Source organism: Motacilla alba, chromosome 4 (genome assembly GCF_015832195.1).
Source record: "Motacilla alba alba isolate MOTALB_02 chromosome 4, Motacilla_alba_V1.0_pri, whole genome shotgun sequence".
NCBI classification, from domain to species: domain Eukaryota; kingdom Metazoa; phylum Chordata; class Aves; order Passeriformes; family Motacillidae; genus Motacilla; species Motacilla alba.
The window spans coordinates 47,437,400-47,449,831 of record NC_052019.1 but is presented as its reverse complement, the minus strand read 5'-3'; the positions used below and the strand labels follow the sequence as shown (position 1 = coordinate 47,449,831).

The 12,432-nt window shown below is 42.3% G+C and overlaps 1 protein-coding gene across 1 annotated transcript; it reads left to right on the top strand.

The window, feature by feature from the left end:
• Nucleotides 1-738: 738 nt before the first annotated feature.
• LOC119700643 (E3 ubiquitin-protein ligase RNF185-like) lies at nucleotides 739-7,868 on the top strand. Its single transcript, XM_038136086.1, has 11 exons — nucleotides 739-782; nucleotides 1,625-1,728; nucleotides 2,151-2,205; nucleotides 2,730-2,833; nucleotides 3,238-3,402; nucleotides 3,818-3,872; nucleotides 4,687-4,738; nucleotides 5,428-5,437; nucleotides 6,676-6,823; nucleotides 7,326-7,395; nucleotides 7,683-7,868. Exons 5-11 carry the CDS (start codon nucleotides 3,375-3,377, stop codon nucleotides 7,830-7,832), a joined length of 513 nt encoding a protein of 170 aa, XP_037992014.1. The 5' UTR covers nucleotides 739-782; nucleotides 1,625-1,728; nucleotides 2,151-2,205; nucleotides 2,730-2,833; nucleotides 3,238-3,374; the 3' UTR covers nucleotides 7,833-7,868.
• The last annotated feature ends 4,564 nt before the right edge of the window (nucleotides 7,869-12,432 follow it).

The window sequence follows — 12,432 nt, the reverse complement described above, 5'->3', positions numbered from 1 at the left end:
CCATGTGCTTTTGCCAGTTTCTAGGTCCTTTACTGGGGAGAAAGGGAAACCTTGGGATTGAGGAAGCATCTGGTATGGCATCCCTAAACAGCAAGCCTTCTGAGAACTGTTCTGGTTTGTTACTGAGCTCCATACACTGGCTGCTAGTGGGAGAGGAGCTGTGTAGCCAAGGTCCTCAAGTGCTGCTCAAAGACCTGCCTGTGTGTTCTGATGAGCTGGCAGTCACTGCAGCTGCCACAGTGGAGGGTGGCAAGCTGAGTTTGGGATCTCCCAAGCTGGATGAAGATGAGGAAAACCTGCCATTAGCTGTGCCCCATCCTTCAAGGAACCAATCTAGAGCATGGTACCATAAAATTGGTATCCCCTCTAGTGTTGGTTGGGTTTTTTTCCCCCTGTGTGCTAAGCATTCCCCTATATGAAATGAATCATTTGTTGATGTGAACATCCTGTAAGGTGGTGTCATCCAAGAGAAGTTGTGAGGAGCTCAGCTGCTCTTCCTCTTGTTTTGCCCCTTCAGAGGGACAGGGCTGGCATTGCTCCTTGTGGACTGTTGAGGGGAAAGCTTGAGTGAAATGTTGGACACGTTCCTGAAAAAAAGAGACCAAGGGCACAATGAAATCCAACCACAGCCTGTTCTACAGTGGCTACCCATTGCATTCCTCTGCAATCTCTGACCTTGGCTCTAATGTTCTCTCTTTTCAGCTGGTGGAGAATTCATAGATCTCACAGGTGAATCTTCTGAGCCTGAAGTCATCACCGTCAGTGATAATGAGTCTTCTCTGGTAAGTAGTGACTGGCGCACTCCTCTCCGTCTTGCATTCAAAGTAGTTTTCTTGCCTATCTTCTGCAATCTTACTGAGTACCCTGGCCTCAAAGGTTGAAAGAAGACCCTGATTTATCACTTTAGGCACAATTTCCAGTCAGCCACAAACACATTCATGGACACATCAGCATGCCTGAGAACTGCTTGCAGCGAGTAGGTGAATAGTCTAAAAGAGGTTGTTGCTCCCGAGATTTAAAGGAGAGCACAAGAAGTTTTGGACTTCCTAAGTAAGAAGTGTTTTAGCTGTAACATCAGTTTAAGGTACCTCTGTCATTGAGGTGTAAAATGCAACTGCAGCTGCCTGAGGTATACACTACAGTGGTTTCTTCTTCCAAGAATTCTTTAAAAGGGTCACATTTGGATTTTTTTCATTTCCCCCTACTGCCTTAAAAGAATATGCTTGCATCCAGCCCACAGTGCAGTGCATCTGCTCAAATTTGGGATGCCACTGCTGCTGTGCAAAACAGAAATGTGCAGCAAGCAGCATGGGAGATATATCCTGATAGGGTTGATCCTGAACCTTTGCAAAGAAAAGGCCTGACATTTTACAACAGGATTTGCATGGCCCAGGTCCACGCGCACTAAACACAAGAGCAGGTTTGGGTATGGGGTTTTTTCTCTTTAGTAGCTGTTGAGATAATAAGTAGTGTTCAGGCTATCACAGGTGAAATTGCCAGTTTGGAGGAGAGAGAGAGGAAGAAATGGCTTCCGCCCAAACCCAATTAGGGAACTGAAGCAGGGAAATTAGGAAGTACAGTGTTCAGGTGGTTCCTAAGTGCCTCTATTTCTCCCCCATTGCAGGACAGGGAGCAGAGCCAGCAGCAGCCACATCTTCCCATAGCATCAGAGAATTCTGTTGAGCCACTGGCAAGGAATGATGAAGAGGAGCCAATAGAAGAGGATGAGTATGTGAATGTGTCTATCAAAACATTAATTTGAGATAAGTGGTTGTAAGAGGTTTTGGCCAAGCTTCTGGGCTCTGCCTAAGTCTGTGCAAGTACTTCAGACCTGGAATATAGTGGCCTGCCTAGAAGGGAATTAAAATAAACCCAGTAAAATCCAGCAGAATCCTTTTTTCTCTCTGTTTGTGAAGCCCTAGCTTCTTAGAAGCTGTCCATCTAACATTGAATGTGAGAGAATGGCTGGCCACATTGAAATGCTTGCCGTCCATAAAAATTCTTGGATTGATTAGTTTCTGGCCTGGGATGTTACCTAATCAGAATAGAGGATGTTTTAAGTTCCAGCGTTTTCTTTGTTGGTAACCTTTGGTGCCCAGTGAAATAAATGTTTAAACAGCTGCATGTTCTCCTGGTTCTGCTCTCTCTAGTGATTGGCTGCGATTTGATTTTGATCGTCCGTTTTGGTCAGATGAGGACTCAGAGGTGAGGACCCACATGTTCTTGTCCTTTGTGGTGTGTGGGAGGGAAAGGGACAAAAGGGGAGCTGCAAAACTCAGTTGTTTTAGGTGGGTGCTATGGGCAGCTGGCTGGAAGCACAGCCCTTGCTGGGAAGCTGCAGCTTGCCCATTCCTCCAAGTCCCTCCTTGGTGGTGTCCATAGAGGGAGAAGCCCTTGCCAGGATGGCACTGGCAGATCGGTGTGTTCTTTGTGGTTCTATCATTAAGCAGCAGATTGCACATACTCCCAGTCCAGTTTGCCTGGTGCCAAGAGAGCAGCAAACTGGAATTCTTTACTCCCAAATTTCTGTTGTGGTTTCCATTCTTCAGCAGCTGTTTATCCAACATGATGAAGTGTTTAGGGCTATGACTGCAGAAGTTGCCTGTTATGGGGCTAACAAGGGGAAGAAAAGCTTCTAGCCCAAATCCAATCAGGGAACTGATACAGGGAAGGAGGATAGAGTTGTTTTGAGTGGTTTCTACTCTGTCTTCATTTTTACCCCACTGCAGGCCTGGGAGCAGAACCAGGAGCTTTTGCATCTTTCCAGATCAGCAGAGAATTCAGCTGATGCAGTGACAACTCATGATGAAGAGGAACCAAGAGATAATGATGGGTATGTGAGAGTAAAATGTCTCTCTAAATTCTGATTTCTGATGCATGGTAGGAACAGGTTTTTGCCAAGCTTCTGGGTTCTGCTGGAGTCTGTGCAGAGACTTCAGACCTGGAATATAGTGGCCTGTCTGGCAGAGAAGTATGTAAAAGAATCAAAAAAACACATAGGAAAATCCAGCTGAATCCTTTCTTTTCTTTTCATGAAGTCGTGGTTGAATATTTGTTATAGTATGGCTTGATATGTGCTGAATGCCTGCAGCACATAGCAGCTCAGGAAACAATTGTGGTGCTGGGCTGGGATGTTGCTAAATCAGAATAGGTGTTACGTGTTGGTAACTCTCTGTCCGCAGTGAAATTATTGACTCCTTGTTCAAATGGCTGCATGTTCTTTCTGGTTCTCTCTAGTGCATGGCCAGCTGGTCCTGCTAGTCCTCCCATGAGTGAGGGTGACAACTCACAGGTGCAGGACAGGGAGCAGAGCCAGCAGTACCTACTTGGTGACAGACAGACAGAGAGTTCAGCTGAGCTACGGGCGAGTGACAATGAAGAGGAACCAAGAGATAACAATGAGTATGTGACTGATGAAGTGTCCCTCCAAAGTGCAATTTCTGATATACGATAGACACAGGTTTTTTGGCCAAACTGTTGCATTCTGCTTGACTCTGTGTGATGGAATCTGACTTGACCCATAGTGGCCTGTCTGGAAGAGAAGTAACAGAAAGAAAACTCTAAAAACCAGCAAATGCAGGAGAAACCTTTCTTCTCCATTCAGGAAGTCATTATTCAATGTTTCTTAAATTATGGATTGCGATACCGTGAAATGCTTGCAATACATAAAAGCTCTTTCACTGACTGAGTTTCTGGGCTGGGATGTTGCTTAATGAGAATAAGAGGTTGTTTCAATTTTTGCAATTTTATGTCTTGGAAGCCCTCTATGAACTGTGAAATTAACAGCTGCATGTTCTTCTTGTTCTGCTCTCTCTAGTGCATGGACAGCACGTGTCATTAGTCCTCCGATTTGTGAGGATGACAATGCAGAGGTGAGGATCCACAGCCCTTGCTGGGAAGCTCCAACTTGCCCATTGCTCCAAGTCTTTTCTTGATGGTGTCCACTGAGGGAGAAGCCCTTTCCAGGATGCACTGGCAGATCTTTGTGTTCCTTATAGTTCTGTAGCATTGAGTGACAGACTGCACATAGCCCAAGTCCTATTTGCCTGGTGCCAATAGAGCTGCGAACTGGAATTCTGTGCTCCAAATTCCTATTGTGGTTTCTGGCTTTTAGCAGCTGTCCTTCTAACACAGTGTTTAGGCTAATCATTGGTCCTTTTGGTGGAGAAAGAGGGAAAGAAAAGACTCCAGGCCAAATCAACTTAGGGAACTGATACAGGAGAGCAAGTTGTTCAGGAATATTCAGGCAGCTCCTAATCTGTTTCCATTTTTACCCCATTGCTGGGAGCAGAGCCAGCAAAACCCACTTGGTTCCAGAGCAGCAGAGAATGCAGCTGAAGTACTGGCAAATGAGAGTGAAGAGGAAGAACAAGATATTGAAATGTATGTGGCAGATTAAGTGTCTCTTCGAAGTTTAATCTCTGATATATGATAGAAACAGTTTTGTGCCAAGCTTTATGGTTTTTCTTCTCTCTGTTCAAAAAATCCTAATTAAATGTATCTTTCAGTAACACTTAAGTAACACTGAAGAGGCTGAGGTACATAAAAAGTAATTGAAATTGGGCTGGGATGTTGCAAAATCAGAATAAGGGGTGTTTTACTTTTTGGCATTTCTGTATCAGTAACCTGTCATACATGGTGAAATTAATGGCTGCATGTTCTTTCTGCATCTGTTCTCTATAACAGAAGGCCCTCTAGTAGTCTCCTCTGCGTGATATGCATGAGTTGCTACTCACAGGTAAGGATCCACATAGTGTTGTAATTTCTGATTTGTGGGAGGGGAAGAGACAAAAGAGGAGCTGCTAAACTCAGTTGTTTTAGGTGGGTGCCACGGGCAGCTGGCTGGAAGCACAGCCCTTGCTGGGAAGCTCCAGCTTGCCCATTTCTCCAAGCCCCTCCTTGGTGGTGTCCATAGAGGGAGAAGCCCTTGCCAGGATGGCACTGGCAGATCGGTGTGTTCTTTGTAGTTCTAGCATTGAGAGATAGAATTCTTTACTCCCAAATTTCTGTTGTGGTTTCCTTTCTTCAGCAGCTGTACATCTAACATGAAGTGTTAAGGTTATCATAGCAGAATTTGCCAGTTTTGGGGCTAACAAGGGAAAGAAACAGCTCCAGGTCAAATCTAAGCAGGGAACAGCGGACCAGGGAGGAGGGTGTTCAGGAAGTTCCTAAGCTGCCTCTGTTTCTACCCTGTTGCAGTAGTGAGAGCAGAATCAGCAGCACCCACTTCTTTATTTCTCAGGGCAGCAGCTCTTTGTGCTACTGCTTTGAATGCTCTTAACGAAGCATAGAGGGTGATACCTTACCCTTCCTCACCTCCCCTGCTGTAACTGCTTTCTGAGCTGAGGTTTGTGTGCAGCACCAGGGGGGCTCATCAAATCTAATTGTATCTTCTTTTCTATCCCTTTCCATGTGCATCGATTGAAGCTTCTTCAAGGTGAGTTGATGTTATACAGCTGGTAATGGACTTTTATCTAAAATGTAGAAGTTATTTTTGTTGTTCTTTTCCCAGAAAGTCGAGCAGCAGGGATTGAAACTGCTTTGTAGCAAAAGGCAAAGCACAGGGCTAAAGCCTCTGGCCAGTGTCTCAGAGAACGGATGCAGTGTGTGTGTGACAGCCTCTGTCAGTCAGAGCGGGAAATCCCTGCAATAAAAGTGGTAGCTGAATACTTAATGCAGAAAGAATTTTAATTTGGTAACACTTTCTGCAATTTTAATTGATTAGTGGTTGATTAGTGTGAAATGGAGACTGGAGTTGCAGAGGTCAGCGTGGCCTGTGGTTTCTGAGAGTTAAAGAGCAAACAGCATTTCTTGACCCTGTTGGGGGCTGTTACAGACCAGGCCATTAAAAGTGGTTCTCCCTGTAACTTGGTCAATCTGCTGTCCACAAAAATTGGATTTGTTACTGGGGTGCAACAGGTAAATAACGATCCACTTGAGAGAGACATTGGTTGTTTGTTTCAGTGTTTCACCAGTCTGGGTGCTCAGTGGTATTTCACAAATCAGACATACCCATTATCAAAATAACTTTTACTATTTATAAATTTAAACAAGCAAAGAAATTAGCATTAATTGGTTACAAGGGACATGGTTATCTTCTTAGCTAGTATTGTGCCTTCTTCTGTCTCACTTCTCACTGTAATTAGTGCACTCAGTGCATTGCTCAGTCTCCCTCTTCCTTTGGGCTGGGGAGTTTCTTGAGTTGCTGCTCCATGAGTCGGTGGTCGCAATCTCCCCCTGCAGGAATTACTTTTTACCAGTCAGAGCTGGTTTCAGGGAGTTGGGTTTCTTAGTTTCTTCCTTATCTTGGGAGTTGTGCCAGATGTCCATTTGGCCCCTCAATTCTGCATTCTTTGCGTCCACTCTCAGTGGGCATCCTTCTCCCCAAGCTTTATTAAGCCTTCCCTGGGTCTGAGTTTCTTGAAGCATGTCAAGCCCTGAACCTTAACAAGGCAATTCTACCAACAAGGAATTTGTTTTTCTGCCCCATGGACATCACTTAGATCCTCTTCGTGAGTTGTTGTCCATTTAATGGAATAAATCTCCCTTCTGGTTGATTTGGCTTGAAAGTATACAAGGATCAAACATAGGAATACAAAGAGCATCCTTCCTTAAGAAATCATTCACATATTCCACATTTTGTATCAGATATAACTTATGAAAATTAAATTACAGTTCATAAACAGCAAAGGAGAAAGGCCACCCTGAAGAGACATGGACAGGTAGATGGCTCTGGTAATGGAACAGGAGCTAATGATGTACCTGCGGCTGACTCAGCCCCTGCAGAACAGGGAGCAGTAGAGGAGGGAACTGCACTTTCAGAGTACGTATTGCTCATGCCCTACTGAACATGGTATTTTTTACCTTTTTTTGTTTTCTGTATAGGACTAAGTTATACGATAATGCCTGGTTTATCTTCCAAGCCTTCCCATACTCTATATATTTCCCTCCTTCTCCCATGTTGCATGATGATCAAATGATGCCATTTGCATTTTGGGAGAAAAATGCAGCCCAAGTCAGATGTACACCTTTGTACAGAGGGTTAGATATGAGTGTGGGGTTATGGCAAAGAATGGGAATTGTGTGAAATCTGAGAACTGGGTGACTGACTACACCTTTCTCCTAGTGAAACCAGGACACACCTTCCTTCAGGGCAGGGAGACCCCAAATCCTCATTAAATGCAGGAAACAGAGACTTAAAGACAGCAGGGTTCCTCAAAGGAAATGTGTCATGGCTAGTCAGTGCAGCTGCATGATTATATGAGATTTCATATATCAGTAACCATTGAAGTGTGGTGATCTTAACAGCTGTACTTTCTTTCTAGTTCTGTTTCCTCTAGTGCGGAGCAAGGAGTTGTTATTAGGTGTCCGATTTGTATGGATACTTACTCAGAGGTAAGGATCCACCTGTTGTTGTCCTTTCTGCTTTGTGGGAGGAGGAAGCCAGAGGGGGAGCTGCACAAGTCTGTTGGATGATGTGTGGTGCTGTGGGCAGCTGGCTGGAAGCACAGCCCTTGCTGTGAAGCTCCACAAGTCACTTCTTGGTAAAGCGACACTGGCAGATCTCAGAGTCCCCCGTAATTTTGATTCCAGATGCTTTAAGTCTCATTTGCTTGGTGCCAATAAAGCAGCAAACTCAAATGATTTCCTCCCAATACCTGTTGTGATTTTCTTTCCTCCAGATTGTGCAAAGTGGACGATTGATGGTGGCAACCATGTGTGGCCATGTCTTCTGCAGCGAGTGCCTCCCTGTTGCCCTCGAGACTGTCGGCATGTGCCCAACATGCAGGGAGGAACTTACTCCAGATCTGTATATTCCCATTTATTTATGAGTGCTTCTCAGGACACACTCAGATGGAGCTTGGACAATAGGCTCGTTTCTTTATGTATATAGTTCTTCCTGTATATAGTTTCATTTTTCAATTGTTCAATTTAAATAAAGTTTTGAATAGTTTAAATATAGCCTGCCTGCTCTTCTGTGTTGCACTGTGCTGATAGACAGAGATGATGTCTAACGGGTGGAAATAAGGCTCTTGTTTGGAGCAGTCAGAAGTTTGTTCTTTTCATCTCCCTGTAGTCATTGATCTGGGGCCAATGTGCTAAAGCCACCAGCTTTGTGGTTCTTGTGGCCAGAGTGTGTTGTACAGGGAAAAAGAAACAGGCCTTGCTTGGGGTGAGAGGGATTTGATTTCTCAGGGCAGACTCTGGTGCACGCTTTGGTGAAAATATCATGATTTCATTGCTCAGAAGATGGAAAGAGTAGCAGGCTGTGCACACATCCAAAGAAAGCAAGGTTCTTTGAGAAGAGCTGGTACATTAACAAACTGCTGCTTTTAGTGTTGTAAGGTTGCATTAGAATTAGAATCTGGAGGCTTTTGAAGGAATGTCTTTTTGAACGTCTGAAGCTGGTTACTGACTTGGAGCTGCTGGCAGTACAACTGTGTTGTAGCTCCAGTTCCTTCAATTAGAGCAGCATGATCCCCTAAGTTCCACTGAAGAGAAATGCAATTGTCCAGAGATATAATAACTGGACATAAGAGAGGACTGAAAATTATTCTGTTATACAAAAGTAATGAAGAAGCAAAGGCAGATCTCAGGTAAAAAATGCAGCTGTAAATTCCTTCTGCCATGATACAGAAAACTGACAACAAAACTTTCCTTACTTCCAGCATTGTCTTGAAACCAAATTTTTTTATGTCCTTCTCAGTTTTAGTGTTTTTTTCCTTTGGATTTCTGTAATTTCATTCACATGTAAACAGCGATATATCAAAGGCCTTGGCACGTCTCCCGTCACACATCTATAATTTTGTAATGATTAGAGAATGATAAGTCAAGTGTTTTTGAAATGATATTGCAAGAAGAATGGAAAAAAATCAGTTTTAGAGTTTATGTGGGGAGATGATACCCATTTCTCAAGGAAGCTGCAGAGTTAGGTGGAAATCACAGATGTTTTGGGTTAGTGGGCTTCCAAGAGGCCTTCCTCTCATTTTCCCAGGGCTGGAAATGAGAGCGACCTCCACATAGGTCCTTTGAGTGGTCCTTCTGGCTGAAAGATTTACCTTTCTGAAATTACTGGGAAATGACCACAGGCTTCACAACCTTTCAGACAATAAGCAGTAGCCTCATGATGATGCCAGGCAGCTCTCCCAGGACTCTCAGATGGGTCCTATTTACTCCTATGGACTTGTATGAGTTAGAGAACTGCTCCCAAGTGGGGAAAAAGAAGTTGTGCCTGTGGTAAGATGGGAAATGGCAAACATGGAGGAAATGGGTAAGTTTTCTGACCTCTGAAATAAACATGGATAAGTCTAAAATGTAATTTTTGACTTACTTGGATACAAAAAAACCATATAAAAAACCCCATCCAGTAACTACCCTACCAATGTTTTAGAATTTTTAGCATGATATTCTCCATATAGCTGGGGTACTTATGGTGCAGGTGTGTGAAGAGGAGCAGTGGGGCATAAATGTGCAGAGGGGTGAGCTGAATGGAGCATGGTTATTTGACATACTCCAGCTGTGGAACTCTTTCCCTCTAGCAATTGGTCCCCTCCTCTGCCATATGCTTGTAGAAAGGTTTTTAATCTGATATGTCCTGGACTGTGGGCCATTATGGATTATCTGTGACTGTTTGAATTGATAGAGGTAAGAGCTGCTTACGTGGTGTTTGGGTTGGTTTTTTTTTGTGGTGACATGCTGATCTCCAATTTGGTTCCATTCAGTCTGTATGAAAAATAAACATTACAGCACAAGCATAAGCTGAAGAAAATCATGTAGTTGATTTTATTGGCTTGTATGTAAAGAATCCCACTATTTTGCAAATAAAATACAAAAATGGTGGTCTGGGATATCATAACCAAGTTCTTGTAGAGCTCTCGGGGTGCCAATAAGTTTGCAAACTCAAAGTTTAGTGGTTGCATTTTATAACGTGCATATTTCTTTGTGGTATTTGTATTTAGCCAGTGGAATTTCCCCCAACAACTACCATTGAGCCGGGTTTTAAATTAGGCTTTCAAATAGAGGGGGTTTTAAATAAGGACAACAAAGTTATGCATAGTTAAAATAGATGATAGGGAAGGATTATGGGGGATGGAAGCCTCATGGTTTAGAACCTAGGCCAAGAATTTTGAGCCAACTGCTATTCATCACAAACTTTGTTGCTCCTTTCTCAGAGGCGTCAAGTCCAGATCACTGTTGGCAACCCAAAGAATCAAAGTTCTGATTCACTACTGCAAATCCCAGGCACCCTCCTTCAACTGAGGTCTGCAATGGACGACTTCCTAAAATTAACTTCTATTCAGTTTTATTTTGTAACTATGCAAAGGCTGTGGAATTGCCAAGCTTCTGGTTATTATAGGGTTTGTCCAGCTAACATTGCTTTTTATCTTCCACTGTAGATTCTCTCATGAATTGACACCCATTTTTGCACCCATTTTTCAGTGTTACAGTTCCTGAGCTACAAGGCATATATTTTGCTATGGTTCAATATAAGCTTGGACGATGACATGTTGGGCTGATAGTAACTCCTGGTGTATTTTATTGGCATTGCTGTCTTAAACAAAATCATATAATCTCTTAAATAATGTCACAGATATGGACTATAGAGTTGTCTGAGAGGTCAGCAGTTATAGTAGGTGTGTGTAATTTTGCACACATTTTGCCAATTTTGTAGAAAGAGCTAATGTTTGGCACCCATGAAGGTTGTTTTCATTCATCTGGCATGCTTCCACTTGAATACCCATTTAATGTGGTCACCAACTATAGAAATAGTTAAACAGTACTGTAAATGGACATGTTTTCTTTGTTGGGATGATCGCTGACACACTGAATTCTTTTCATTAAGTAATTTGACCACAAACATCTCTACTTTGGAAAAAGGAGGAAAAAAGCTCTAGCAAATATGCTTCCTTTCAGTTTTCATATTTGCAGTGTTTATATAGGGGGATATAATTAGAATTTCAGGATAAATTGCACAAGGTATTGGAAGAAAATCAAGACTAAAATAAACATTCAATTCCTTTTTTTTTTTTTTTTTGGATTTGACCATTGCACACAAACATTTGGTTATAAATAGATACCTCATCCGTGTTGGAGTAGCATTTTACATTCAAAATAGGATTCTGGAAAAGAAAATCCTTTTCAAAGTGATCTGAAGCAAACATGCAATTTGAAACCTTTGGTTAGTTTATGAATCTTTACTACAATTGGATTACATTTATATGCTCTGTAGTAAATACCAAAAAGCCCTCTGAAGTAAAATATGTTCCAGTGGAATAATCCTTACTGAGAGAACTTGCAACTGCCGTTGTTTTTATCTCTTGATAAGCTTGCATTATCAGGGTATTGTGTACTATTGGTTTACACAGTAGCTGCTGTTGCAAGAATAAACACCACTGGCATGTTCACTGCCAACCTGACAGACATAAATCAGCTAATCAATTTGATGGTAGCACTTATCTTACCTGGAAGAAGTGGGAGCACTCAAGTTTTGAGGAGAACACAGTACCATTCTGTGTCTACCATCCTTATACAGAATTTGCTACTCTGTGTGGAAATCACTGAAAAATATAGTTTTATGTTTTTCCTTGTGAAGCTAATCTTGAAGAATGTTAGTGCCTCTCTGAAGATCTGTTAACCATGAAAATGTAGGCACACACATGCATAAAATTCCTAGGAATTAATACTTATCTTCATCTACAGAGGAGAGTCTGTGCAGCGCAGAAGACAGTAAGATAAAATTTTCAGCTGGTGTTCTCAAGCTGTACTTTTGAAGAGTAGTCCTTTCTGCCTGGATGATCAAGTCGGCTACATTCATTTCTTATATGAAGCACAGCACATTTCTGTAAGTACTGTCTGACTCTCATCATTGTATGTATGCACCTTTCATTTATTGAGAAAGAGTAGAAAATACCTTTATTTGGTAATTTGCTGGTTTGAACCAAGAAAATCAAAGCTGAATTTGACATCCATAAAGCCAAATAGGAAGAAATTACTCAAAGCAGTAAATGCTAGAAGGTGCTAGTTTAATTCTAATCAATACTCCAGGCCTTGCTGTGCTGTCACTGTGTAAGGAGTGAGAAACTCAGTCAGGTTTTGAGATGCAGAAGGAATCTAGAAATTTCTATGAAAGATGTCCCTAGGGCACACTGATAATTGGGGTTGCATCCAGAGTTGCCCTAGAAGTGAGCACATTTAACTATTCATTCATCAGTGCTATTGATGTTGGGGAAATGATTCATAAACTAAATTAATTAAAAGTCCAGGACAACTAGGTTTGGCTTCAATATTTGTTTGTTTGAATCCAAATATCACAATCTTCTGGGAGCCAAGAACCAGAGATTAGCATCTTCAGTGTCATTTACAGCACAAACCAACCTGACCTTTTAAGTGAACCTCTTTTGGTTTCTTCCTGATTTAACATGCTTAAAATAT

Excerpts from the sequence above, each read along its gene's own strand:
- LOC119700643 (XM_038136086.1), top strand. The coding sequence starts at position 3,375 with ATGAAGAGGAACCAAGAGATAACAATGA. Across the intron at positions 3,403-3,817 it reads GAACCAAGAGATAACAATGA|TGCATGGACAGCACGTGTCA; the intron begins GTATGTGACTGA and ends TGCTCTCTCTAG. Across the intron at positions 3,873-4,686 it reads GTGAGGATGACAATGCAGAG|AAGGCCCTCTAGTAGTCTCC; the intron begins GTGAGGATCCAC and ends TCTCTATAACAG.